Source organism: Denticeps clupeoides, chromosome 6 (genome assembly GCF_900700375.1).
Source record: "Denticeps clupeoides chromosome 6, fDenClu1.1, whole genome shotgun sequence".
NCBI classification, from domain to species: domain Eukaryota; kingdom Metazoa; phylum Chordata; class Actinopteri; order Clupeiformes; family Denticipitidae; genus Denticeps; species Denticeps clupeoides.
The window spans coordinates 2,992,405-3,018,580 of NC_041712.1; the positions used below are offsets into that span (position 1 = coordinate 2,992,405).

General features: G+C 43.1%; 1 protein-coding gene across 14 annotated transcripts in view; it reads right to left on the reverse strand.

Annotated features, from left to right (window-relative positions):
* Positions 1-26,176, reverse strand: part of LOC114793074 (unconventional myosin-XVIIIa-like) — a 53,550-nt gene that overhangs the window by 13,354 nt on the left and 14,020 nt on the right. For 4 of the 14 annotated variants that reach the window (XM_028984726.1, XM_028984725.1, XM_028984717.1 and 1 more), the window contains exons 3-29: positions 21,684-21,749; positions 20,429-20,516; positions 20,138-20,244; positions 19,446-19,622; positions 19,152-19,362; positions 18,481-18,623; positions 18,294-18,394; positions 18,082-18,145; positions 17,494-17,638; positions 16,921-16,932; positions 16,306-16,473; positions 15,813-15,903; positions 15,091-15,283; positions 13,467-13,553; positions 12,509-12,650; positions 10,923-11,082; positions 10,493-10,679; positions 9,124-9,328; positions 8,927-9,036; positions 8,212-8,277; positions 6,580-6,708; positions 4,054-4,197; positions 3,188-3,277; positions 2,812-2,931; positions 2,394-2,508; positions 1,476-1,603; positions 1,240-1,394 (exon numbers count right to left, since the gene is read on the reverse strand). In XM_028984726.1, coding sequence (XP_028840559.1) covers positions 1,240-1,394; positions 1,476-1,603; positions 2,394-2,508; positions 2,812-2,931; positions 3,188-3,277; positions 4,054-4,197; positions 6,580-6,708; positions 8,212-8,277; positions 8,927-9,036; positions 9,124-9,328; positions 10,493-10,679; positions 10,923-11,082; positions 12,509-12,650; positions 13,467-13,553; positions 15,091-15,283; positions 15,813-15,903; positions 16,306-16,473; positions 16,921-16,932; positions 17,494-17,638; positions 18,082-18,145; positions 18,294-18,394; positions 18,481-18,623; positions 19,152-19,362; positions 19,446-19,622; positions 20,138-20,244; positions 20,429-20,516; positions 21,684-21,749 — 3,404 coding nt within the window. Of the gene's footprint in view, positions 1-1,239; positions 1,395-1,475; positions 1,604-2,393; positions 2,509-2,811; positions 2,932-3,187; positions 3,278-4,053; positions 4,198-6,579; positions 6,709-8,211; positions 8,278-8,926; positions 9,037-9,123; positions 9,329-10,492; positions 10,680-10,922; positions 11,083-12,508; positions 12,651-13,466; positions 13,554-15,090; positions 15,284-15,812; positions 15,904-16,305; positions 16,474-16,920; positions 16,933-17,493; positions 17,639-18,081; positions 18,146-18,293; positions 18,395-18,480; positions 18,624-19,151; positions 19,363-19,445; positions 19,623-20,137; positions 20,245-20,428; positions 20,517-21,683; positions 21,750-24,083; positions 24,159-24,514; positions 24,584-24,925; positions 25,658-26,176 lie in introns of all 14 variants that reach the window. The other 10 variants (XM_028984722.1, XM_028984719.1, XM_028984727.1 and 7 more) reach the window with 8 other exon arrangements.

Below are 26,176 nucleotides of genomic sequence, written 5' to 3' on the forward strand. Positions count from 1 at the left end.
TTCTAATAGGGGCACCGGCATGGCCTCCTTGGCATCATTGACTTCGCTCACCTTCAGTGTTAGCAGCAGATTGTTAATTTGAAATATGGTAATCATGAGCTGAACATTGGAGGCTGTGCTCTCCTTGCTGCTTCATCTGAATTCTGGACAGTTCTGGCCTCTCCACCCCTGACATTTGCGTCTATTGTACCTCTTGTTCCACATTTAGGAGATGAGATAAATTATTCCTCATGCAGAGGTAGATCAGAACTATCTAATCCTCAAATTACTGTACATTACTATACATTTATACCAGTAATGATCCTTGTTTGTTTTATTATAGTATATTGTTACTTATATTTTAATGATTTTGTGACATTCAGTTATTATAAAAAACTCAATATACCAACATTTAGAATATTTACGTACTCATCCCACCACCAGTACAACTACTGTTAATGACAAGTGGTCAAGGTTCAACCAGCTAACCAGTTTAAATCCTGCCTCAGCCACTGTGGCCTGGTGAACCCTGCTGCTTCAAACGGATTGAAACTGTAACTAATGACCAAAATGGCCTTGGACAGAAATACAGAATCTATGTAAATGTAATCAGTAAGGGTCTCTGCTGCATCAATTCCATCAATCATTAAAATGTAAGAATAATGTAGACGCAGATTGGTTGGGATGGGTGGTTACTGCCATGTCCACTTTTAGGCTCACATTTTCATTACAAAAATGCACAACTGGTAATTATGCAAAGACATTAGTATTTCTGGTTAATTGACAATTTCTTGACTTCAAATAAACCAAATTTAAGTGGGAGAAAGTTTGCTAAACACAGCTGAGGTTAAGCAGCCCACAAGTTTAGAATATAAGAGGCTCCAATTGAGTGGAGTAATAAGTTACTCCACTGTGTGGGGCAATAATATGTCTATGATCTCTTTTCTGGTTCATTTCACTGCTTGCACACAATCACGAGTGAACAAACACGACAGAGTCTGTCAGATTAGCCTTTTTCATACTTACAAGTGATGTGTATTTGACTTTAGTGAAGCCACATATTTGACTGGTGTATTAATAATTAATGTATTCATTACATAGTTACTATATTCTTCATTTATTAAATCTGTCATCCATGACTAAGTAAACCAGTTAAAACCATTCTTATCTCAGTACATGCCCCAGTCCGTCAGAATTTCTTAGTCTGGCAGGTTCTATAAGTTGCTGGGATGTGTGTATGTGAGAGAGAGAACTGCATACTTCCTCTGTTTCTTCTCCAGCTCGTGGTTGCGGCTCTGCTGTCCCTCCAGATGCAGTTTGGTGTCCTGCAGCTCGGCCGTCACTCTCTGGCTCTTCTTCTTCAGCTGCTGCAGGGAGCGCTGGGTCTCGTCATGGTCGGCCTGCAGGTCAGTCAGCTGTGGGGAGGAGAGGGAGGAGTTAAGCTGCTAGGCAATTTCAGTGTGAAAATAGGTGGAGAAGAGGGAGCTGGTGCCTACCCTTCTCTCCAGATGTCTCTTGCTCTGTTTTTCTGTCTCCAGTTTGTCATCAAACTCCTGCTGGAGCTTCTTTTTGCTGAATTCAGTCTCTCTGACAGCTCTCTCATATTTTAGACGCCACTCACCTCCTGTCAATTCAAAGGTTAAATAGGTCAGTGGAACATTTCACTTGGGTGGGTTGGTTAATCACATTTTCAGCACCCCAAAGCAAGCTGAACTCAACAAAGCCATAAAACTGTAAATGTCATGAGAATATACCACAGGTTGCCTGCATAGAAATGTCAGCACAACATGACTAAAAATGCCAACTATCCCCCAAAAGAAAAAGGCAGGGTTTCTTTGGTATTCAGGAGCACATGTGCAGTCCGTACATGAGGGGAGAATAAAAACACATCATCGGACAAATAAGAAATTACGCATAAGAGGACAGGCAGGTCCTGAAGACATGGTCATACTGACTTAATTCCTCACAGCTTCTGTCCACCTCTGGTATTTATGCAACACTCAATCAGCTTGCGATAGGCCTGTGATCCCATGTGTAATGGGAGATTCGGGAGAATTGATGGATTGCTGTGAGACATAAAATCAAGCATTTTTGCCACAGCACCCCCTACACTCAAGTATGCAAGAAATTAACATTAAATAGCAACAGAACTAAAAATAAATAAAAACACTGAAAGTTAGTAGAACAACTTCACACATGCCAACTATAACTTAACATTAGCCTAGTAACATGAATATAGAGGGAATATAGAATTGAACATATTGAACATGTTTAGATGAGAAATTGCCTTGTTGTTGCTGTAAATGAAGAACAGTTTGTGGGACACAGTAGCCCATCCACCGAACAGTGTCAAAAAATACTCCACGGGTACCTTCTGATGGATATCCACTTTTATTTTTTTTTTTTTTACTCACCAGAGTCATCATCGTCATCCATTTCTCCATTCAGCTCTGTTGCTCTCATCAGCCGAGCTTCCATCACCTCCATTTCCATGGAGTCCATTTGTTTCTTCATTGTATCATACTTGGTCTGGAATTGTGTAAAAATCCAATATCACTAATCAATAGTGTCCTTGAGATCTTAACTGAAGCTTCTTTAATTGAAAGTTAGAAACAACTGAACAATAAATCATGTTTGGAGAAAAAGTAAAGGCATCGTGAACAAGTAACTTTCAGTGCAAGAACATTGTGCTAGCTACGGTGGGAGCTGTGGCCTCGCAGGTTTGAATCCCCAACCGCCAAGGTCCCACTAGGCATCCCCACACACCTTTCATGGCTGCCCACTGTCCACTAAAGGGATAGGTTAAAAGCAGAGGACACATTGGCCTCCTACCTGCAGGTCCTTCATGTCTGTCTCTATATGAAGCCTTTTCGAAGTTTCTGTCTCCAGCAGCTGAGACGCCGACTCTCCTGTGTTCCGCTCGTCAGAGAGCTCTGCTGACAGCTCTGAGATCTGTGTGACCACACACACACACACACACACACAGACACACAGTTGACACCCATTTTCACGAGGTTACTGCTTCTTCTATGTTCTACAGGTTATCTGAAAATGGCTGATAAGCCCTTGCTTGGACAACTGCCGTAGGTTTTTACTCACTTTCATTCTACTGAGGTTTAGATGACGATCTGTTTTTTTTCTCTTGATCCTGGGAACCCACTGAAGTGAGCAGATGCCAGATTAACCAGAATTCCCCAGACACACTTACCCTGCTCTCCAAGCGGTCGCTGCTGAGTCTCAGCTCGTTGCGCTCTTTCTCTACCCGCTCAAGCTTTGTTTTCAGATGCTGAATCTCTTCCTGCAACACACAAACACTGAAGGTAAAAATCGAAATTGATAAACACCGCCTCTAGCAAATCATCCCAATGCAGCATCTTGTCAATCGGATTTGTACCACAACTCTTCTGTGTCAGTATTGGATTGACATGCTGAAGGGGAACACACGCCGCCCAGATACCGAGACATCTCTCTGGAAAATGAAGGCCCGTTTGATGCTCCAAGTCAAACAGGTGGGAGGCAGTGAGATCACAAGACTGCACAGGTAAAGCAAGCCGGCCTCCCACCTGCCCCCCTGTAGGAACATGGGCCTTTGAACGCAGGCTGGGTTGTCAGGGCAGAAAGAATCAAAGTGCTCGTTCAGTGCCGGTGGACTGACACCATGCAGAACCCTGCAGCTTTCATCAGCCGTGTGCAGAACAGAGATTGAACGTGAGGACAGCAGAGGTCGTCTTGATTTCAGAAGATCCCTCAACTTAATACATTATGTTGAGGGATCAACCTTTAGTGTTGAGAAGACCCAGATGAGATCAAATAAAAATACAACATTGATTATGCAATCTGTAATTGTATGCAAATAGTGTGAAATGTGCATGGTGCACTTTGTTGCACTTTGAGTCCAGCATTATGGTCTCTTCTGGGTAACCAAGGTCACATTTGCCCAAAACTAAAACAATCATCAACCTCCATACGCTGAGAGATGGCTATGATGTGCGTCTCAACACAACCAGATGTCAAAGGATGGAGGAGGGAGGGCAAAAGCGTCAGATGAAGGAATAGAGATGGGTGGACACTCACGTCTTTGCCTCGAATCTGCTCCTCCGTTAGTTGCACCTCAACCAGGGGACGCACATTGGTAAAAAGCTTCCACCAGGGCCAGCCCTTCACTCCTCGATTCTTCTTAATGTTCTTCTGAATGCAGCGAATGGCCAGGTCCTGGATCTGCACAGAATGAGAAAAGAGAGCAAGATGGAGGAGATGATGTGGGCAGATCTGCAGCAGGTGACCTGACTGAGTTCTGCAGCAGAGCTGAGCTGAGCTGCAGCAGAGCTGCAGCAGAGCTGATGCAACAAAAACTGCAGCCAGGACCAGAGCCCTTCACCCCGCATGCAGGGTCCAAGTTCAGAGCATTGCAAATGTCACAAATAAAACTCATTCATATGAATAGTAAAACCTCAAATGTGGATCTCTGGTGCGTTTCCAAAAAGTCGATATGTTTGTGTGGCCTTGCTAAAAAGATATATGTCTCTGTATTTCTGTGGCAAATTCCTCAGGGCTGGAATTTCGCTATTCAACGCATGTTTCCTTTTTCATTTAACAAGACCACTGACTAGAGAAACACACACAGACACACTGTTTAATAAGGTTCAATATTTCTTGAGAGCTACCAGTTGCAAACATGTGCCAACTGAGAGCATCCCACCCATGAATGTGTGTGTGTGTGTGTGTGTGTGTGTGTTTGTTCTGTAACAGTAACCTGAAAAACAGACGTATTGCAAGCAGCAGTTGGCTACAAATCCCTGACACATGGGCAAAAAATCCAAACCCTTTGATAAATTAACTCAAACATCAAGACATTTTGCCACTTTTCAAAAATGTTTACATGATGCCTGTTTGCAGCCATTTCAAGCAAAGACAATTAAAAACCACCAACATTCATAGCATCAATTGGTTGACCAATTACAATCTGTTACACCATGAAAAGGATGCTGGGAGTCCCGCTGAACATATTTACCAGGCCTTGCTTACCGCAGAATAATCAGAGCAAACCTCACAACAAATGGTCTATGGTCCAGACATTAACGTTCATATGGAGGCATGCTGCTGTCGTCATGGCGACACTTCCTCTCATCTCCTATGAAGCATGCCACCTGCGTCTCCATTTCAGCACCCGGAAAGTTTTTATCAGGCAGAAGAGTCCTTCATTTGGGTTTCATAGCACAACCTTATTTAAAGGAGCGGGAATAATGAAAGTGCAAGGGCAGAGTGAAGGACGCCTGGCACATTTACTTTCTGATTCCAGGTACAAAAAAAGTCTGCGATGCCGGATGATGATCGCCTCGCTGCATGAAACCTCAGGGAAAACATTTTAAAGAGACCTTCCACTAAAGTCAAAACATCTTAAGAGTTCAACCAGCCATGGTTTACCCTGTTGAGGGCGGACACTTCAAATGAGAGCCTAATCACATTTCATGAACGGTGAGAGCCGGGCGGCAGAACAGGATTCGTTACACATCCGGCCTTATCGCTCTGGTCCCCAGGGCTGCTCTCCTCCTGGTTAATATTGATGAGAACGGACACCGCCGACCTTCCCACAGTCAAGATGAGACCAACGCTGGCTCATATACGTGTCAGTTTATTGCAAGAAAGTGAGCAGCATTTTAAAAACATTTCAACCTCTCAGAAACACAGCGTATGGCAAAAGCCAAAAGAGGTTCAGAAAAGTGGAGTTTTAATGTAACTCGACACTGATGTCTTCCACAGAGAACCACAACGATTCTGTGAAACCTGAGAGCCATTCCAACAATGACCTGCTCTAGTAAACGGCAGATCAAACCTAATAAAAAGCCACCCTGCTCTTCCCAGCCTCTTAGACGTTATGGAAACTAGTATGTTTAGTTTGCAGAAAATCTCTTTTTTTTTTGGCTTTTTAAATCTCTATACATTGACTTTCACTCATTTGCACACCTTCACCCTACCTGTTACACATATTTTATGTTAAAGACATAAAAGTGTAATATTTTATTATGTTTGCAATATTTGCATATTGGTTTTCATTGTATACTTGCAATATTGTATTGCAATATTTGCAATACTGTGGTCTGTAGCAGTCGCTAAAAGCATTTCACTGCATATTATATGTATGACTATGTATGTGACAAATTAAATTTCAATTTCAATTTGAAGAGAGCGGCAGCTCAGATGGTCCAATCTGGAATTTGTCCCCTTATGAAGTCATAAGGGGAAAGATTACCTCCCGTTTCTCATGCTTTTTCTGGCCAGAGAATTTCCCACCTCTCCCCTAAAACATTATCTCCACCAAAAATTATGGCTTCCAAATGTGCGAAGCATTGCAGTTGCTTGGTAATTGGACGTGAAAATTACCAAATGTATTTTTGTAGTTCTCAAGATCCAGTGGGATAATTTCAACTTCCTGTCTGCACCAAATTTTGTGGTTCAGACACCAAAACGGCACGTCCTGGGGAAAGTGGCTGAAATTCTGCACCAAGGCTGAGTTCTGGACTACAAAATTTGGGGAACTTGGGAACACAAACACACACAGGTAATCCTTGTTTAAAAACCCACACCACAATAATGAAGTACCTTTCTTTTCTTGAATGCTTGTCTAGAGAGGTAACCTCTGCAGGCAGCCTGGAACAGAGTGATGTTGCGCCGGGTCTGCTCATCTCGTTGCTCCTCCAGCTTTGCTAATGTTCCCACCCTGAAGAACACCTAACACAAGGGAAAAACAGTGGAATCACAAAACAGCTGCTCAAGTGCCACCTTTGGAGGGTTATCTTTAGCGAGTTAGCATCAGATTCTAGTTGAAAAGAATCTTAAATATCCCATTACTGGGCTGCATTCACTATACCAATGACTCATTAATGGGAATCTTTTTTTTAAATACATATTTGAACAGACATCCTTCTTTTTGTGGGAGATATTCAATCTGCCGTATACAGATAACATTTTAAACAGTCATTTTGATACACTGCAACAGGGAACATGGTTCACACAACAAAATGTGACCTAGTCTACATTTAACCCATCACCATTTTGTGGGCAGTCAGGAAAGGCGCCCAGGAGCAGTGTGTGGGGACGGTTCCTTGATCAAAGGGACCTCTGTGGCACCTTGTGGTTCAGGATTTGAACCCACAACCTTCTGATTATGAGTTAGTTTCCTTACCCGCTAGGCCACCACTGCCCTGTTCAGATGATTCTGTTTTCATTAAAGCAGAAGTGTTTCCTTAAAGCAAGGGGCAGTGGTGGTCTTGCGGCCCCATAATCAGAAGGTTGCCGGTTCAAATTCCGGTCCTGGCTGCCCACAGCTCACCAAGGGTGATGGTTAAATACAGGACACATTTTGTTGTGTGCACTGTGTGTTGTGCTGCAGTGTTTCACAATGACAATCACTTCACTTTCACTTTAAAAATGAAAAAACTGCCAGGATGGATTTCCAGAAGAGGAACTTTAATACATTTATAAATGAGAATGTTTCAGATTGACATATGAAGCAATAAGGAGCCCTGGTAGAACCCTTAAGTAGTTCAGCATCTCCTCGTAGAGTATCAGTCAAGCAGCAAAAATTTGATGGGTTTGGACGAGATGGCAAACATCCCGAATTGTGTGGAACCAGGCAAATGCTGCATATTTAAAAAAAAACAATGATATTTGAGCTATGAACAATAAAGGCAATGACTGAAAAGACAGCCCCTTGCTACTACATTTGGATTTGGTGTAATTGGAATTCATTGGAGGGCTGCTGTTGCTAGGACGCGATGCTTGAATCTTGGCGCTAATCTACTTCTGTGCACAGATCCGACTCTGCAGAAGCCCTGGGGCAGCCGCAGCTACCTCGATAATTACCACCCATCCAGGCTTATAATATGGTCCAATAAATTCTCATCATTGGGGAGAAGCAGAAGGATGGGCTGTTTACCCCGTTTCTTGCTCTCTCTTACTCACGCAAAACTCTTTCCAGCTGACAGGATTAAGCCACACTCTGCCAGACACCATTATTAGTCTGCAAGTGAACAATTGCTTATTAAAATATAAATATATATAATTATGTTGAGGGGTGAAAGGGGCAGAAGTTGGGCCACGGCCACAATCCATGCACAGAAAGGCATTCTTCTCCCTTCTACCTGACTTCTTGGCATCAGTGTTATGCTGATTTTTGGATTACATGTGCCTCCCACAGGCCCTAAGGTGTCGCTACTCCAGTCGAGTACTCACCCTGCTCAGGCCCATATGGTAGCTGCTCTTTTCCAGCTCCAGGGACTCCAGCAGCTCCTCCACAGCCTGTGAACAAAAACACACAGAAAAGGTGAGATGAATCGAGAAGTGGCCACACCACATCTCCTGCATCTGGGAGCACTGTTTCAGAAGAGCTAGAACCACATGCGATCTGTGACTAGCTGCAGTCACGCAGCAAAACCATTCTTACCCTTGCCCCAGCACAAAAGTCTGCAAGTCAAAGTTGCAACTCTACTTCTCCCTCGCTCTTAGCCCTTGTGCAGACGGGCCTTGAAAACCCAGGCTGAAAAGCCCCCATCTAGATTACAGTGGGAGAGGAGGTGGTGGCGCTGAACACTAAAGGCCTTTTGTTTGACCGGGTTTCCAAAGAAACACTCCTCTAGGGACACTGACGCAGGGAAAGTCTGCCTTCCTCTTTCTTTTTTTTTAATCCCTCCAAACCTCCATCTCATTTGTCAAACACAAACATCTTCCTCCAGTTTCATCTCCACAAGCTGCCAGTGGTGCTAGTTAAGCCCAGTACAGTTAATCCACTTTTTCCCGCTCCTGTCAACGTCCCATATTCAATGGAGCTGGAGCCCAGATGATTAAGGTTTCGTAATGGCCCTGATATACAAGGTCAAACACTTCACACTTCCTGCCCATTGCTCAGCCATAAAGCACAGACTACAATTACCTCAGCCAGGACACTTACTCGTTTCTCATCTTTCACAATATAGTTGCGCCCGAGTTTCTTGGTCAAATGTGGCGTCAGCACATCAAATCGCCGGCGGAACTCAGAGAAGCCCATGTGGTCGGGGAAGCCTGGGAGAGTTTTGGTGAAATGGTTCATTTTGCACTAGCACGTGTTAAAACAGCACCGTTATTTTGGGGGGACAAAAGGGTCCATACCTTGCCTGTATATCCTCATGGCATCCAGCAGCCTGCAGCAGCGGAGCTGGGAGCGCAGAAGACCGATGTCCAGCTGCATGAGACTCGGGTCACAGCTCTCCCCCGCTGCCTCAGCTCCACCGACCCCGCACAGAGCGTCCACCCTGGGCAGCAGGCAGTGGACAAAGTGGACGTTGGACCGCCGCAAAGTGTCCAGCAGCGCATCCTGCCAAAATACACCCTCATTCGGATCACATATGGGATATACAGTTCCATGCAAAAGTTTTAGGCTGGAGTGAAGAAATGCTGTAAACTAAGAATGCTTTCAAAAATGTAAATAAAAAGCAAACTGAGCAAACCAAACAAAAGGAAAATCTGTATCACCATAACCTCTTACAGGTGCTAATGAGCATCAGTTTCATATAGAAACACAGTCCTTTACTGAAAAAGAAACAGCTTTGTGGGAGGCTTAAAATTTGGTGGGGAACAGACAAACTCCAGGTGAAGTTGCAGAATTTTCATGACACGTCAAGCCTCAACAACGTAGTTATGCTGCATCAGCAAGGTCGGCCCAGAAAAATACATCAAGCTTATTTCCCTTCAAAATCGGAAGATGTCCAGCAATGCAATCAGCTCAGGATAGACAGGATCCAGTGGGACCCAGGTACACCCATCTATTGTCTGGAGAAGTGGAACTCATGGACGAGTTGCAGCGTCCGACATGGAAACTCTGGGCAACAATGCACGAAACCATAAGAACTGGCTGCAGAAGAAGGCCTGTAGGTGCTCTGGACTGATGAAAGAAAATCTGAAACTTTTCCTTCTCAGAATGCCGTTTGTTTGTTGAAGGCCATGAGACCTGCACAATAATTAGTGTCTGCAGGCAACAGTGTGGAGATTCTGTCCATGTTTGGGACTGCTTTTCTGCAAATGGAGGATCAATGCTGAGAAATATAGACAGATACTTGTCCATTATGCAAAGTGTATGCTCATATGTCCCAAATGTATTCTGCAGCAGGACAATGAGCACAAACATACAGCATCTTCATTATGAAGTATCTTCAGCATAAAGAAGAACAAGGATTTCTGGAAATGATGGCCCTAATCTGTCATAAAGGCATGCAACATGCCTCTAAATAAGTCCTATGTTTAAATAAAAGAAATAATACAATTGCAGAAAACGTGTTCCCTTACATTTGTTAAAATGATCCATCATTCATAACGTTACGGAAAAGTATACTTCCGGATGAAAGCCATCGCCTCACCTCACTCACTTAATAATTGATCCCAACAGAGAGAGAAACCTCCCCTCAGCTGACCTCTTCTGTTCATCTTTAATTCTTTATGAACCCAAAACGCACCGGAGTAGAGATCTGCCCAGGGTGCTCACCACTTGTAGCTTGATCTGAATACAGAGGGACTTCTTCTTGACAGCAGCCATGCCAGTGGTGAAGGTCTTTCTCATACCGGTGGCTCTTCGCAGGGCCAGCTGCGACCCACCCTCCAGTCCGGCGATGGAGCCGGACAGCACAGTGGACCCGCCCGATCGGCCCATGAAGAGTCCACTAATGTTCTTCCTGTAAGTGACGCCGAGAACCACAGGCCATAACTGTTAATGACAGCTGATTATGAAATTTAATATGGCATTACCACTAAATGCAGACGTCCAAGTCTCTACTAGTTACACATTGTTCATGTTTGTGTGCAAAGGTCCCATTAAGAATGATTAAAATACTGCCAGAAGTATTCTATGCTTCATGCATATTCATGTCCCACACAATTTGGCATGATAGATTGCAGTGAGAGTGGGACCTACATACTTTTGAGAATTCTGAAGTAATGTGGCGGCATTCTGAGAGGCGGGGTTCTGCTTGGCATGGTTTAGCCAGCCACGCACATCGTACTCCACCCAGTCTGTCCCATGGCTGTGGCCTAGAAGGAAGTGGTGTGGCCGCTCACTCTTAAGCAACAACGTATGGCCTAAAGGGAGAGAAAAATAAAATTTACTTTTGTGTGTTGGTGGGAATGTGTTTCAATATAAGGACCCTTGATGTTATGTTGTAAGTTTAAGGGTATATTAGCGGAGTGCAAACTACACATTAAACCAAAACTGACTGAAACTGACTTTCAAAACACACATCCTTGTAAATGTAAAATCATCTCAGTATTTACTAAATTATTAAATACATAATTCACTCAGATCACTCACTATCTTTAGTCCTGTTATTGGTGGGACCCAGGACACGCCAGCCCACCACATCTGGCAAATCGGTTCATATCAAATTAGATTTTTCACACAATTTTAATCACAGGTTGCCATTTGTTATGTAATGGTGTATGTATTTTCTTTCCACTTCTTTCCAGCTGCACCACTTCTAGAAAACTCACCAAAACCACTCCAGAAACTCTTTAATTTTTGTGTTGAATAGAATTAAATGATAACAATTCAATCAAATGATTTTAAAAGACAATTTAAATCAAGATAATATCTGATGAAAGGAACACGTACTGGCTCAGGGCTCTAATGACATTAAATACCAAAGAGCGCCTTGCATGACTATTTTAAGGGCTCATTTACAAGGACCCCACCCACTGAATCATCTCGTTTGAATAGAACACTCCCCGTTGTGCCTTGCGCAAAATTAATGATGCGCATAGAGTCAGATTTTAGATGGTACCCCATTAGACAACACTATTGATTTCTCTATGAAAATTACCATAAAAACAAGTGTTTGTTATTTTGGAAACTAATACTCTATAAATAACAAAGTCCACTAAGTTTAATTGGGATATTTAAAATCAATACACTGAGTTGAAACAAGAATGACACATCCAAAATGATTAGCCCCCTGGCCATTAATAGTCAGTAGTGTACCCTTTCTCAGCCTCTTAGAGTGGTTATTTACTAGGCAGGCACAGGTCTCCTGAGGGATTTGTTCCATTCTTCCATTGCAAACTGCATGGTTTCCGAGCATGAACGTTCCCTTTGAGCACCCGCCAGAGGTCTGGGCTCTGTGTGGGCCACTCCAGGATCTTGGTTTTGGCATCCTTGAGGACCTTTTGGATTTAATTTGATGTATGCTTTGGTTGTTGTCCTATTGGAAGACCTAGCAGATTTTTGCATTAAAATGTCAACTTAATTTTCTTTTTCATGATGCCATGCAGTCGAACACCTGATGCTGCAAAATAGCCCTACAGCATGATGCTGCTATCACCATGTTTAACTGTGGGAACATAAGCAACTCCATGAGCAACTCCATCTAATCAGACCACAACTAATCTTTACCATGCATGTAGAGTGTAGAGTCAGCATGTAGAGTGTGTACAGGAATGTGTGAGTATAACAAGCACGTCAGTGTATGAATGGAAGTGTGTGTGTGAGTGTGTGTGCTATACAACTGGACACCTTTGCTCTCTCCCTCTGCTGGGCCATAGTAGCTGAAGAGTCTCTCCACCAGGGTGTCCTCTGTTCCAGCTGGCTGCAGGGCCTCCTCTTCCATCAACCACAGCAGTCCCCGAGCCTCATCTGTCCTCCCCAGTGTGCTCACCTGAGTCAAACACACACAAAATAAATGTCAACACACATACACCTGCACTCCCTGACACACTATTCTACCAGATGTTCACATCCCTCCAATAGGAGTTGTTTAGTGTTTAGTTTTAATTAATTAATTAATTAATTAATTAATTAAATAAATAAGAGGATGAACGAATGAGTCATTAAACATTATCTGCAAAACCAGCCCTCCACAAAGTGTGTTCGCATTTATTAAAAAATGACAGCGTTATCGGCCTTCTGGGTCAATTGACTAACACACATAAATATGAAGGTCGATTAAAAAAAAAAAAAAAGTTCAGTCACCCTCAGGTCACCTGTTCTGCTAAAGTTTGAGCTGATCCATAGACTGACATTTGGCCTGTGCCCTGGGTTCCAGAAATACACAGTTTAACAATGAGTTTAAATGATTCTGTCACCACAGTGGTATATAAAAGAAATCACATGAGCCAATATTTTATTTTATAACAGAATGGACATAACAAATGGGCAGTGGTGGCCTAGCAGGCAAGGAAACGGACCCATAATCAGAAGGTTGCCAGTTCGAATCCCAAACCGAATCCCAAATCCCAAACCACCAAGTTAATTTTAATTCAACATGATCAATATAAGAACTGAATTTTCCTTCAGGTGTTAATGAATATTTCCACCACAGCATCATTTAGACACAAGTGGACACATGTCCCATGACATACTGCGTATTGAGTGGAGCAATGTAAAAGGATCCTGTTGTGATTGCATTATACTGCTGGTCAATGTGACTGTATGAAGGTAAAATGTACAGCAGGAGGACAGTGGAGGGTCTTACCAGGGCCTGGCTGGACGCTTGGTCCACAGCAGACACAGACAGTGATGGGCTGGACTCTATACCATCTATTGCAACCTCAATGTTTTCCTGCAGAGAAGAAGCAGACCGTGATTAATAAGTCAAATAAAACATTTTATTTATGGTTAATGATCAATCTATCATTTATTTAAGCACTGACTACATTGATTAATAGTTTCCGAGCAGGCAGGAAAAGTACTTTCAATATTTATTTTTGGTGGAACATATTGCTTTTCTGAACACTGAAGTGAATCAAAATACTACTACAATGTAAACATATTTTTACATCGTTTTACTATTATACTTCATCTGTTATTCAGCCAACAGTGCCTCGCTGTTCCATGTCCAACAAATACTGCAAAAAACTCTGCATCATTGGACATAAACTGTCCAATTGTACCTTCTCCTTTCCTTCCCTTGTGTCTAATGGAACATGAAAAACTTCCACACAAACACTTTGTGAAACCGGTGCAACATATGACACAATGTACACTAATCAGCCACAACATTAACCTAATTAATAGGTGAGGTGACCAACAGTTTCAGGTTACAAAGACACCTGCAATGGAGAGGATTTATGGGTCAGAAAGAGTAGTCAACTAGTGAAGTGTAAGAATCTGAGAGAGAAGGGCCACATTGTGTTGCTAGAAATCTAGACAAGCAGCAGGTCTTTAGGATAGTTCCTGATATATAGCGGTGAGGACCTAAAAACATGGGTCTGAGGAAAGACACCCAGGTCAGAATTCTACTGCAGTAGAAACTGTTGAAGCCCTTAATGCTGGTTCTGACAGAAAGTAGTCACACCAGGGGTTCTAGTAACACACTCACTTTCACCAGAAGACCACAAAGTCACAGGTTCAAACCCAACTTACTACCATTGTGTCCCTGAGCAAGAATGTCTCCAGGGGACTGTCCCTGTAACTACTAATTGTAAAGCGCTCTGGATATGGGCATCTGATAAATGGCATAAATGTAAATGTCAGTTTATTGCAAACTGCAGGCCCTAGAGAGCCTGCAATAGGCATGTGAGCTTCAGAACTGGACCATGGATTCATGGGAGAAGGTTTCCAGGTCTGGTTGTTTCTGACAAAGCACAACCTTGATGGCAGTATTGGATAAAACAACTGAACACAGTGAGTGATGGACTCAAGCTAATAATCTAAATAATTTAACACACAAAATATTTCAATAAAATCTTATGGGTTCTAACCATTCAGATCATTAGTGGGCTGTTAAGATTAATGGAGAAGTGATCAGTCCTGTATTATTCTTTCAAAAAGGACCATGTTTCCTTTCCTCTGTGCAGATGGCCACAATACTATATTTACCTCTGACCAGTGAGGAGAATGAGCTGTGGGCAGAACATGTCACATGTCAATAATGAACATGTCAGGCTGTGACAATGAGCGAAGCAAACCAGACATCAGGCTGAACCTGTTCTACAGGACAGTCTTAGAGTAAGTAAGTGTAAGTAATTTAGTTGGAAAAACCCCAACCTGCATTAGATTTAATGGAGTTACTGTAATCAGAAAAAAAAAAAAAAAAAAAATCACCTGATGGAAATGTACATCAGGAGAAACGTGTGTGTGTGTGTGTGTGTATATACCTCCTTATAACGCTCTAGCTCTCGTACAAAGGTGCGGTCCTGGAACAGGGTCTGCAGCCGCTCCTGGGTGTAATTATGGCAGAGCTCTTCGAAGGTGGCCCCGCGGTCACTTTTGGTCTGACGGGGGTTCTGGAAGCCGGGCGTGTCCACAATTAGCAGCGAGCAAAGTGAATGCTGACTGGACTTGAGAGCACTGAGAGCATACAGAGCAGACCAAGGACAAAAATCAACAGAGAACCTCATATCGGCACACCCTCCGCAGAACAGTACAGTAGGAATTATCCTCTTCTTATCCTGTTTCTCCAGTCACTCAGGGTCAATCTTGATTAGTCAGACCACATCACCCCTTGCATCACCCCTTGCATTGCACCCATTGCATTATTTGTGTGTCATGCCTAATTCTAAGCCTGTTGTACAATTAGCATCAGCAATAAGTCACTTTCTTATGGCCACGCGGCCATTTAGTCCCAATCCACATTTCATTTTGTGTGAAGAAATGTTTTCACTTTCGCTATTAAACAGAGCTGTTAGTTAGACAGTCAAAGGCTAATATGACATTTCTCTTTGAAGCTCACAATGTTAATGTTGGTATGTTTATTAATGTGGAGCAAAAGGCAGGGTATGGTTTTATTTTTTTTTAATTACACAGAAAAATTGTGAGCGAACAGAAGACCACAAATGTATTGGTGAATCTGTTCTAGTTCTTATTTAACCGCTCTCACCGGTTAATGAGTGAGATTAACATGGTGAAGAGTTCTGCATACAGCCCGGATGCCATGGCCTCCAAACACTCCATTGCTGTGACCTTCAAACCTACAAAATGAACAAAATTCATCACAGCTATGTACTTTAAAAACAGAGAAAAACTAAACATCCACCGGGTCTGCTAAGGCATTTAAAAACTTCATATAACAAAGCAGGTGTTGAAAGTTGACTTATGCTGGTCGGGAATATGGATGATGTATTATCATGATGCATTTTTCACTGAACAATGTTCATAGCAGACATCTAAGAACATTATGGAGCTGTGTCTGTTGTTTTGATGTGAGATAAATCTCTATCTAGCCCTGCCCAGCAGCTCCTCAACTGCAGTAATGTCTGAAGTGGATTTGTGGAGTTGGTGTTTTATTTATTTTTTTGTTGTTGCCGTGAGAAATAAGTTTGATAGGTATATAGCTAAAGAGGAGCTATTTTAATAAACACAATGCTGGGTACCTGGGTTGTCTGCGGGCTCCTCGGAGGCCTGAGACCTGGCTGAGGGCCGAGGGAGGGTGCCCTTGGCCTGGTGTTTAAAGATGGAGGATGACAGCTCTTCCAGGCTGCAGCCCAAGAGGTAGGCGGCCTTCTGAGCCCACTCATGCCGCGCAAACTGCTTACGGCCAGCTGTAGCAAACACACACAATAAGAGTCAGGCAGTTCCTCCGAAACAAAATGTGTTTAGTTAAAGACAATAATAAAAAAAAGAATTACAGTATCTCTGTCTTAGACAAAGTGAGGCGTCCTGATGAATTTTCCCCTACTAAATATGAAGAATGTGCCCCAGCAGACCTGTCATCCACAAGACTGATGATAACATCATGTGGACACAAGTAAGTTTTAATTTTGGGCTCCCACAGCCACTTATCAAGAGTGACAGAGAACATCAAACACTTTGATTAAAACTATATGCCAATATAATACGCCTTCCAGCTTAATCAAAAAAGTCAGGCCCAATCTTACTGATGGGAATGAAACAAAAAGACAAAGAAATCATTAAAATGCTAATAGGGGACTATCCACCAATGGCGATAAAGCCAGACACAGAGTAAATACATACAAAAAAATCTTTACCTTCATCGGCCTCTGTGATGAAGGCAGGCCAGCATGCAGCATGCATTTTAAAACAGAGGATTAAAACAGAAAAAAAATACATGAAGTTAGATCTACTGTCTCTATCTAGACGAGATCATTGCAAGCGTCTCAGCAGAGAGTAAGTGAGCTCTGCCTCCCCACAGTGGGGAGAAGAGAAAATGCACTCAGAAAACCTTTGAGCAAGTAAATTACAAAGAAAAAGACAGAGACAGAGTTACATGGAACACAGTCCAATTCTGTTTGAAACTGAAGAAAAACAAAACCAAGCACAAAACTCACTACGTTCAGAAGGGTGAGATAAGAAAATAAGACAAAAATTACCACATTCATCTATGACTGAGACTGCACAGGGGAGCAATGTTAAAACATATGAATAAAGACGTCGAAGTCATGTTGTATTCCCAGGATAAATTCATGGATTAACAAGTTTGGTGTTTTTGGCAGCATGACACCAATACAAAGAGACAGCTGCTAGCGCCCTGATATAACAGGCATTAAGGGTTGTCATTAATCCATGTGACGGTGTGTGGCTGCGGAGTGGCCAGCACTCACCTTTAGTGGCCCCTGCAGCTCCGAGGTGATAGATGGCCCCAAGTATGAGCCAGAATGCCTTCTGCTCATCTCCTGAAATACCCAGAACTTTCATGGCTGCCTGGAGTTTAGTAAACTGCTGTGCAGCCTTCTGCTTGTCTTCAGCCTGGGAATGGAATGGGATGTAATAAACAAAGGTTGAATCACAAAAATATTATGATCCCTAAGATAAAAAAATGGTTAACGCTGAGAAATAGTCATTGTAATATAAACATAAATTGTGTAACAGTGGAAAAAGCACATTATTTTGTATATTTAAAACTTGTGCTGGTGACACTTATATCGACATGCAACCTTATGTTTTTCTTACTTTTTGTTCCTGAAATAAACCAAACTTGTGGGAAAAAACTAAATATCACTAAAATATAATGTATTGAAAATTGGTCACCTGTTACAAAATCTATTGTTGTATATTCATATACAGTATATAGTCAATATCAATCATTCACATTTTATTAAATGTATTTTCATAATGAGAATCATCCTAAAAATTCCATGTTGCCATATGTTCTATTGTGAGAGAAAGATGTAATGTTAGATACTAATTACCTTCACATGAGGCATGATTCCAAAGGCACTGCTTTCAGCAAAGTGGTTGAAGTGCAGCTCAGTCCTGTTGATACCAGAGTTGACATTCGAAAAACTACAAAATCCACAATAGCCCAACACTACCCGACAACAGATGCAGTTCAGCAGCAAAAGCATGAGTCTGAAACCAATTAATATTAAGTTATTAGTTACGCAAGATTTTAGGATCTTACTTGAGGGAACCATCGGCTCCGGCCATCAGGTAGTAGAAGACATTGAAAGTGGACTCCGACTCTGGCCGGCGGGCAACTCTCAGTTTGTTTAGGAGCATGGTCTATAAATGCCCAAACATGAGGAAGAATTAGTGTGACTTTGCTTTTCTTGGGTACAGAAGAAGCATGTCTTCCATCAAAAATGTACCTGAATAGAGGCTGAGGCCACCTGGCCAGCTTGGTCAAAGTCTAAGGACACGATGTGAGAAAAGCAGCTAGCATTGCTGTTTGTAGCTGTGCTTCCATTGCCGAACGCCTCCAGAATGGTGTAGACAGCCTGCCACTTCTCCGCTGTAAAATCACACAGGAGGGTCCAGCCCCAGTTACATGACATGATTGCAACATCACAAAACCTTAGTGGCTTCTGAATCCTCATCACTCAGCCTTAAGGTGCACTTACCTGAGAGGAAAACAATCATCTTAAACACACAAAGTCTAAAAAAACAAAAAACTTGATCCATAACTGGTCACTAGTTAACACCAGACCCCCTTCCGCATGTTTGTGTGATGTCCATCATTTGGTACGCACCAGACTGGAGTGTCTTAAAGCTACGGTTTTATTCTTTAGCATAAAAAAATTCCAATTCAACATTAATTGTGCGATGGCATGAAAAAAGAAAAAACATAAGCATGTTACATTTAAGGCATTTATCAGACTCCTTTATACAGAGTGCATTACAATTAGTAGTTACAGGGACAGTTCCCCTGGAGACACTCAGGGTTAAGTGTCTTGCCCAGGGACACAATGGTAGTAAGTGGGATTTGAACCTGGGACTTCTGGACAGAGTATAAAACACACCTCTGCTCAACCTCACCCACCTGAGTAGATTTTGCCCGAGCTGCCAGCGACGGTCACAAGGTACTGCACCAGGTGCTGGCAGTTGCTGGTTTTCCCGCCGCCACTCTTGCCCAGCAGGACAACCGACTGGTCCTGGCGAGTGGTCAGGAGGTTTCGGTAGGCTGACTGGGCCACTGCATAAATGTGAGGAGCTGCGTCCTTGCGGCGGCAGCCCTTGAACATGTGCATCACCTGCCGGCAAAAAGAGTGCAGCGGGCGTCTCAGAACACAGGCCAGGATTTCACCAGATAGAACATCTGGTCACAAACTTGGACCTTCTCGGAGTACATGGAGGGGGTGGTGATGGGGTTGATGACCACCATGTTGGGCCCGGCGTAGGTGTGGAAGATGTTGCCTCCGTAGCGCTGCCGCAGCAAGTGCATGCCGCTGGACTCGTTCAGGTAGAGCAGTGAGGACATGTCCTCCACTCGGTCATATGACGGTGGATTGGCCTGGTAGACAGACGCAAAGGTTAAGACTCCGCAAACTTCCAATCTTTCTTAGTTTCTTGTGGTTTGGTTAAAATCAAGTGTTTAGCCTCTCACTACTCATTTTTGGTTGCTACAATAGAAAAATAAATGGATGTATATTATGTCAGATGGTCTTTTATGGAATGTTGGTGGTAAAAGCGAAAGTGCTAGTCCCTGGCCTTGTTTTGCCGAAATGGACGTGCACCATCATTGCTAATGATGGCCCAGACTGAAGAGTGTGGGTGCTGTCCAATCACTTTAATTATGTTCCTTTTTTTTTTTTTTTTTTTTTTTTAGAGAACAGAACGCTAGCCATAGCAAAGTGGGTCACGAGAAACCTCCACAGATGGCTTCTGTCACTGTGGCCACTGCCAGGGCGGAGAGTGACTTATCCAGCCAACAAATTCTCTGTTGCTCTGGGGCGTTTCAGAACAAAGATGCCATTTAATTACAATAAAGGGCAGTCCTGTGAAAACAAAAGAGGAAATAAATCAAACCTTCTCAACATCGTCCTCATCCACCTCCAGCAGCGTCCCATCATGCTCCAGTCGGATCTTGACTTTTCCCTCTGGCAGACTGCCCTCCTCAGTTTTAAGCAGTGTAGCTGAAATGTGGAGGAAAGAGAGAGACATTAGTTTAAATAATTCCAGTTTAAATGATAAAAGGTTAGTTTCACTGTGTATAGAGCATTATAGGAGTTAGATTTCATTAGGGTTAATTTGGACAAACAATGCCTGACCATAGATTTCCATTCTGCTTCAACTTCAACTGCAGGAATCATAACTAACCAAGTGAAAATCCATCCTTGTGGACCAGCCACACTTTCTCAGATCCAAACCACGCCCTCTCCACAGCAATATCCTCTTCAGTCTTCACCTGGGAAGAAAAAGCAAATAAAGAACATCAGTAAACGTCTCCAAGAGGTCCTGTCTGGATTATCCAAAAGAAAAAATCAGGCCAAGTTCCTGAAAGGCGTAAAAACAAATCAGTGTGGCTGTTCGTGGGCGTGCCAGGCATTACCTCTTCATACATATTGTGCCAGAAATGTATAATGTGGCTGAAATAAATATAACAAAGGCGTCGTCACGGCATTGTGCCGATGGCTCTGAGCATGGAGCCGTATCAGAAAGTCGGTTGCTGGGAGTTGGGATATGCAGTATGGAGAGGTGTGGCTCAGCAAGCGTACACCTCTTTTTTGTGATTATAGGAGGCTGATACTGGATGGGACAATAAAAGGCCACTCCAGATGGCACTTGCAAAGGGCTGTAATTGGATGGGCATGAAATAGAGAGGGAACAATGCTGTCGTTTTGGTTCAGGGTGAGAGGGCAGGTTCTGCTGGTAACATGACACCTCACCCGAATGGCTTTGAAGCTTTGGGAGACACAAACAGGTGCAATTGCAAAAGACAGATAAACATGACCATGTTGTCATTGGACCCAAGGGTGGCAGTCTGGCAATCACATCGTTTGCCTCAGCTCAACCTTCATCTGACATCCAATAAAGCATGGCCAGAGGGGGTAAGGGTCAGTCACCTGTGTGGTCTCCTGGAGATTGGTGTATGTGTGTGACACCCCAATCTGCAGAAACAGTCACTGTTCCATAACAAAGCCCCAGAGGTAGCTTGTAATATGGGAGCAGGATTCCTGAATAATGCATGCTGCACAGACACCACTTCACCAACATGCATACATGACCGAGCATCCTCATTCTTTCAAACCACAAGTTTACTCATGTAATGCGGTTTAATACGGTTCTTTCAGCAAGAAGCTAGAATGTTCTCCATGATTTCATGCAGGTATGCACTGTCATCTGTCTCTGCACTGTTACCATTAATGCAATCACTAGTGATGACAGCGTGTCAAAATTTGATGTAAAAGAATGAGATTGCGCAATGTACCAAACAGGCAGGCCTGAAAATCCGGTTTCCTTTTCAGACATGGTTCGGATTCAATTTGTAAAAAATAAACTGGAATATCTGCTGATTCACACAAGCAAACAGGTGAGTAGTATATTAGGATCAGACACTTCGAAGAGCCCAAACCTTAACCTCAGCAGACACTGCATGGGCCGTTTGCAGGAAAGCCACGGGATCCTGTTTAACTTTGACCTGGGATGGTTGGGTTTCAAACAGGAAATGAATGAATGAATGAATGAAGAAAGATTCAATTACAGAATGCAATGCCCATAACAGAATTCATGCCAATAACTATGCAACAGTCTCATTCTGTTCTGGCCATACAACATAAATGTCCATAAACATAAATGGAGGCAATAATGGAGATGCATTATGTTGCTACAGAAAACAAAGCACAGTTAAGCAATAGCAGGTTCAATAAGCACAGAGCTGTACCAGCTGCCATCACAATAGAGAATTCTCACATGTTCATGAGGCATAGTGCCACCAGGAAACAAAGACTAAATAAAATAAAAGTAAAAAATGGCATGAAACCAAAAAAAGCTGACAAATCAAAAACACACCAGAAACAGACAGGAATGCAAACACATAGAAAAAAGCTATTTGCAATGACGGCATATGGTGAAAATGCTGCTGTAATACCAGAGAAGAAACTGGACTATCACACATTACTAACTACACACATTAAGTCACAAGGGCGGCCGCACAGAGCACCAAAAAGGAAAAAAGATGACTGGAAGAGATGACTGAAACAAAAGAGAATCAAACATTCAAATAAATTCAAGGGGCAGTGGTGGTAGAATAGATTTTTTTCCATCAATGCCCCATTAACTAGGAGGCAGTAAAGCAGTCCAGAAAACTGCCCACTAGTGGTGCGCGATTAATCTAATCGTAATCGCGATATCAGTCTGTGCGATTACATGAACGCAAAAAGCTGCGATTTAAATGATTAGTACATGGATTGGATCGGCAACATATCCGATCCATTCTACATTTACATTTACAGCATTTATAAGATGCCCTTATCCAGAGCGACTTACAATCAGTAGTTACAGGGACAGTCTCCCTGGAGCAAGTTAGGGTTAAGTGTCTTGCTCAGGGACACAATGGTAGTAAGTGGGATTTGTACCTGGGTCGTCTGGTTCATAGGCGAGTGTGTTACCCACTAGGTTACTACCACCCCATTCTCTCAAAGTTAGCGAGCTGACTGAAGTCTCACTTGGGGCTGTACAATCCACTGTACGCTCCAAACCAGATCCCGGGGGATTACATTTCATAGGTAAGGCTGGACAATTGTTTTGAATATATTTGGCCATTATAAAATCCCGTTTTATAGTCTTAACCTTAGCTAAGCTAACGAAGCTATGCATTCCGGTGTTCAAGTCAGCCTCCAAACAACGTTTTGGCTAAATGTAGGCATTAACTATTTAGACTGTTCTTAGCTGTTTAGTTAACTTTTCTCAAATTTTGAAGGTTTCCTAAAGAAATTCACCTCAGTTTACAAATCTTAACCTTAGCTAAGCTAGCCAAGCTATGCATCCCTGTGTTCAAGTCAGCCTCCAAACAACATTTTGGTTAAATGTAAGAACTATAATATGGGATTTTATAATGGCCAAATACAATCAAAACAGTTGTTTAGCCTTACCAGGGTTTGTCGTTCGACAGTAATGTTTTTTAAAGTAAAGACTTTTTTGTGATTATTACATTTTGTAGAATATTGTATTTTGAAAGCACATAATTTGTATGTTTCACTTTGAAATTAAACATTTCACTATTAGTATGCCACTTTTCATTGATATACAAGCAAGTGTCCTTTATCATATTGCAATCGCATATCGCAATATTGATCTCAATAATCGCAATGTCTTTTTCCCCAAATCGTGCAGCCCTACTGCCCACCCCTATTAACGGAGTCGAGGAAACTGATCATATTCCCCGTCTTAAAGGACAAAAGGACAAAAAAAAAAAAATGTAATAGGTTGATTAATGACGACATACTACACTTTACCCCCTAGTCTGCTGGATATCCAAAACAACATGGGTTTTAAAAGAGGACAAGTTGTTCACTATAAGCAATGATTGGTTACAAGAAACAACGTGTCAATAAATTGGCGTACACTGACGGTGCTGTTGGATTTTCTCTGTGATCCCGTGTCCTGTCCTCTCATTGACTGCACTATATTGGGAACTGCTAGGTATCTGCTAACAGTCGGAGATTAGTTTGAGATGAGTCAGCGAATGGGGATTTTGGTTAGCAACCATTTGTGACCTCTAAACTGGGATTGAAATGGTGCATTTCTTTAAATCAAACTTCTTACATGATGATCTTTTAACCAAGTGTGACATTTCCTACACGGAGCTATTCAAAATACTTATAAATACCCATGAGGGGCATAGGTCAGTGATCAGACTACCAGAGGCTATATGGGCTGGTGTGATGGAGACCATCCTGCATTGCTGAAGCCAGGCAAGGAGCACAGAAAGTGAAGCCCAACTCCACAACAAAGTGAAGACATGAGGATTTACAGAAGTCTTGTCTACAGTGAGAACCTGCTGCAGACGCTTGTGATCCTCCTCCCTTGCGACCAGGACTTGTGAAACCTATGGGCCAACCCACCAGCAGAGGAGACCATACTAGTGTCAGTGGAACTGCCAAAAACAAACTTCCTTCCACCTAGTGACAAGTACACAGTTGGCTACACAAAACCACAATTTCAGCATATTTATGATTAAAAAACGCTCACATGGAACAAGCAACTTTTCACTGAATGGGAGTCTTGTTTAATTTGTGTAGTGATGAATATTACAGAAGGCGCAATCTCTGTGAACTCTGAATACATATTACAGAAGGCACAATCTCTGTGAACTCGGAATACATTGAGGAGGAGAATGACCACGGAAATGTGAGTTTGCACTCCAACCTAAACACACACGATCATATCAGTATTTATACACACCTGGGGGGGACTGTTTCCATGAGGGGACTTTCCAACAGGAGCAGCAGCAGGATGAGATGCTGCTTTAACCTTGAAAACGTCATACGTTCATACAATAAAAACGGTTATATAAAATAAAATACCATGACCTTGACATCCATCACACATATCAAGTTCCTCAGGGTTCCCCGGTTTCCTCCCGACATCCTAAGGCATGCACACTCGGTGAATTGGCGACACTAAACAGTGCATTGGGTTGAGTGTGTGGGTGAATGGTGTGTGTGTGTCCTGTGTTGGGCGGGCACCCCTGTCTGGGTAAGTCCTCACCCTGAGCCCAGTGTCCCATGATGGGGTTGCATGGTTTATGGAGTGGGAGCCCAAATGGTGGGTTAGTTCTGTGCACATGCGCTCACAGCAGACCACTGGTGTTACCTCAGGTTTCCTCACTCCAATGGGCCGGGCAGCAGGGATAAACCCGGCAGGTGGGGCCAGAGGGTCGGGCTTTGGGGCAAGAGTCCTCATCTTAGTGGGAGGGATGAAGCCTGACGGAGGGGCCAAGGGATCTTTTTTAAGCCCAGGGATAAATCCAGAAGGTGGGGCCAGAGGGTCTGGTTTTGGAGCTGATGGTCTGGGCATGCGTATAAATCCTGTTGGAGGGTTCAGGGGACTGGGCTTGTAAGCTGGGATGAAGCCTGGTTGGGGTAGAGGAGAGCTGACCTGGGGGTCAGAAGGTGCTGGGGGTTCGGATGTGAGAGCAGAGTTGGGTTCTTCCACAGGTTCTGCAGTCTCTACCTTCTCTTCCTTCACGTCTCCCTTTACATCTTTACGGTCTGAGGTACGCAAACGCAGTCGGTGCTCCTTGGTCCTCCCTCGACCCATTAAGTTAGTCAGGCCAGCAGAGAGGTCATCTTTGTCCTCGCGGCTAGATAACTGGTGCGGCCCTTTGGCTGACTTGGGTACAGAGGTGGCAATCTCATTGTGAGGCAACGGCCGAGTCTCTTTCCTACCCACCTCCCTCACTGTGCCATTACTCCTCCCATCTCCAAGCGTGTCGATGCTCTGAACGGGCCGGTGTAACCGAGGGGGAGAGGGACTCGCACGAGCCCTGCTGGCCTCCTCATTCCCAGCCGTCTCAATGCCACTCATCCTGTCTTCTGTGTCAGACTGCACAGACACCCAAGAAAGTCATGCCAAAAGAAAGATGATTATGAGAGCAACCTACATTTTGGTCCCATTCTTAATCTCCAATTCAGTAAGTTCAGAATCTCTACTCAAATATTAACCAGTCCTTAGAAAAAGGCATTTTTGCCTTCGTCTCCAGACTCTACCTAGCAAATAAAATCCTCAATTATGGAACATGAAAGACACATTACAAAATCTGACAGAGCTAACACATTCAGTGTTGTACGGCTTCCTGTACCCAAAGAAAGAATTTGTTGGAGCAGGAAAAAAGGACATGTGTGAGGATCTGAGTGACCGTCAAGCACAACTGGGTGAGGGCATCTCCAGTACAGAGTTTGTGAGGAGTAGTGTGAAGTGGTTAGTGAATAATGACAGGGTGAATCAAGACTCGATCTATGTGTGCAAATGTGTGAATATGACCCTGTAGAGCAACTGCTACAAAAAATGTTGGTGCTGACAGAAACGTGTCAGAACACACAATGCTTGCTGTCTATGGTGGTG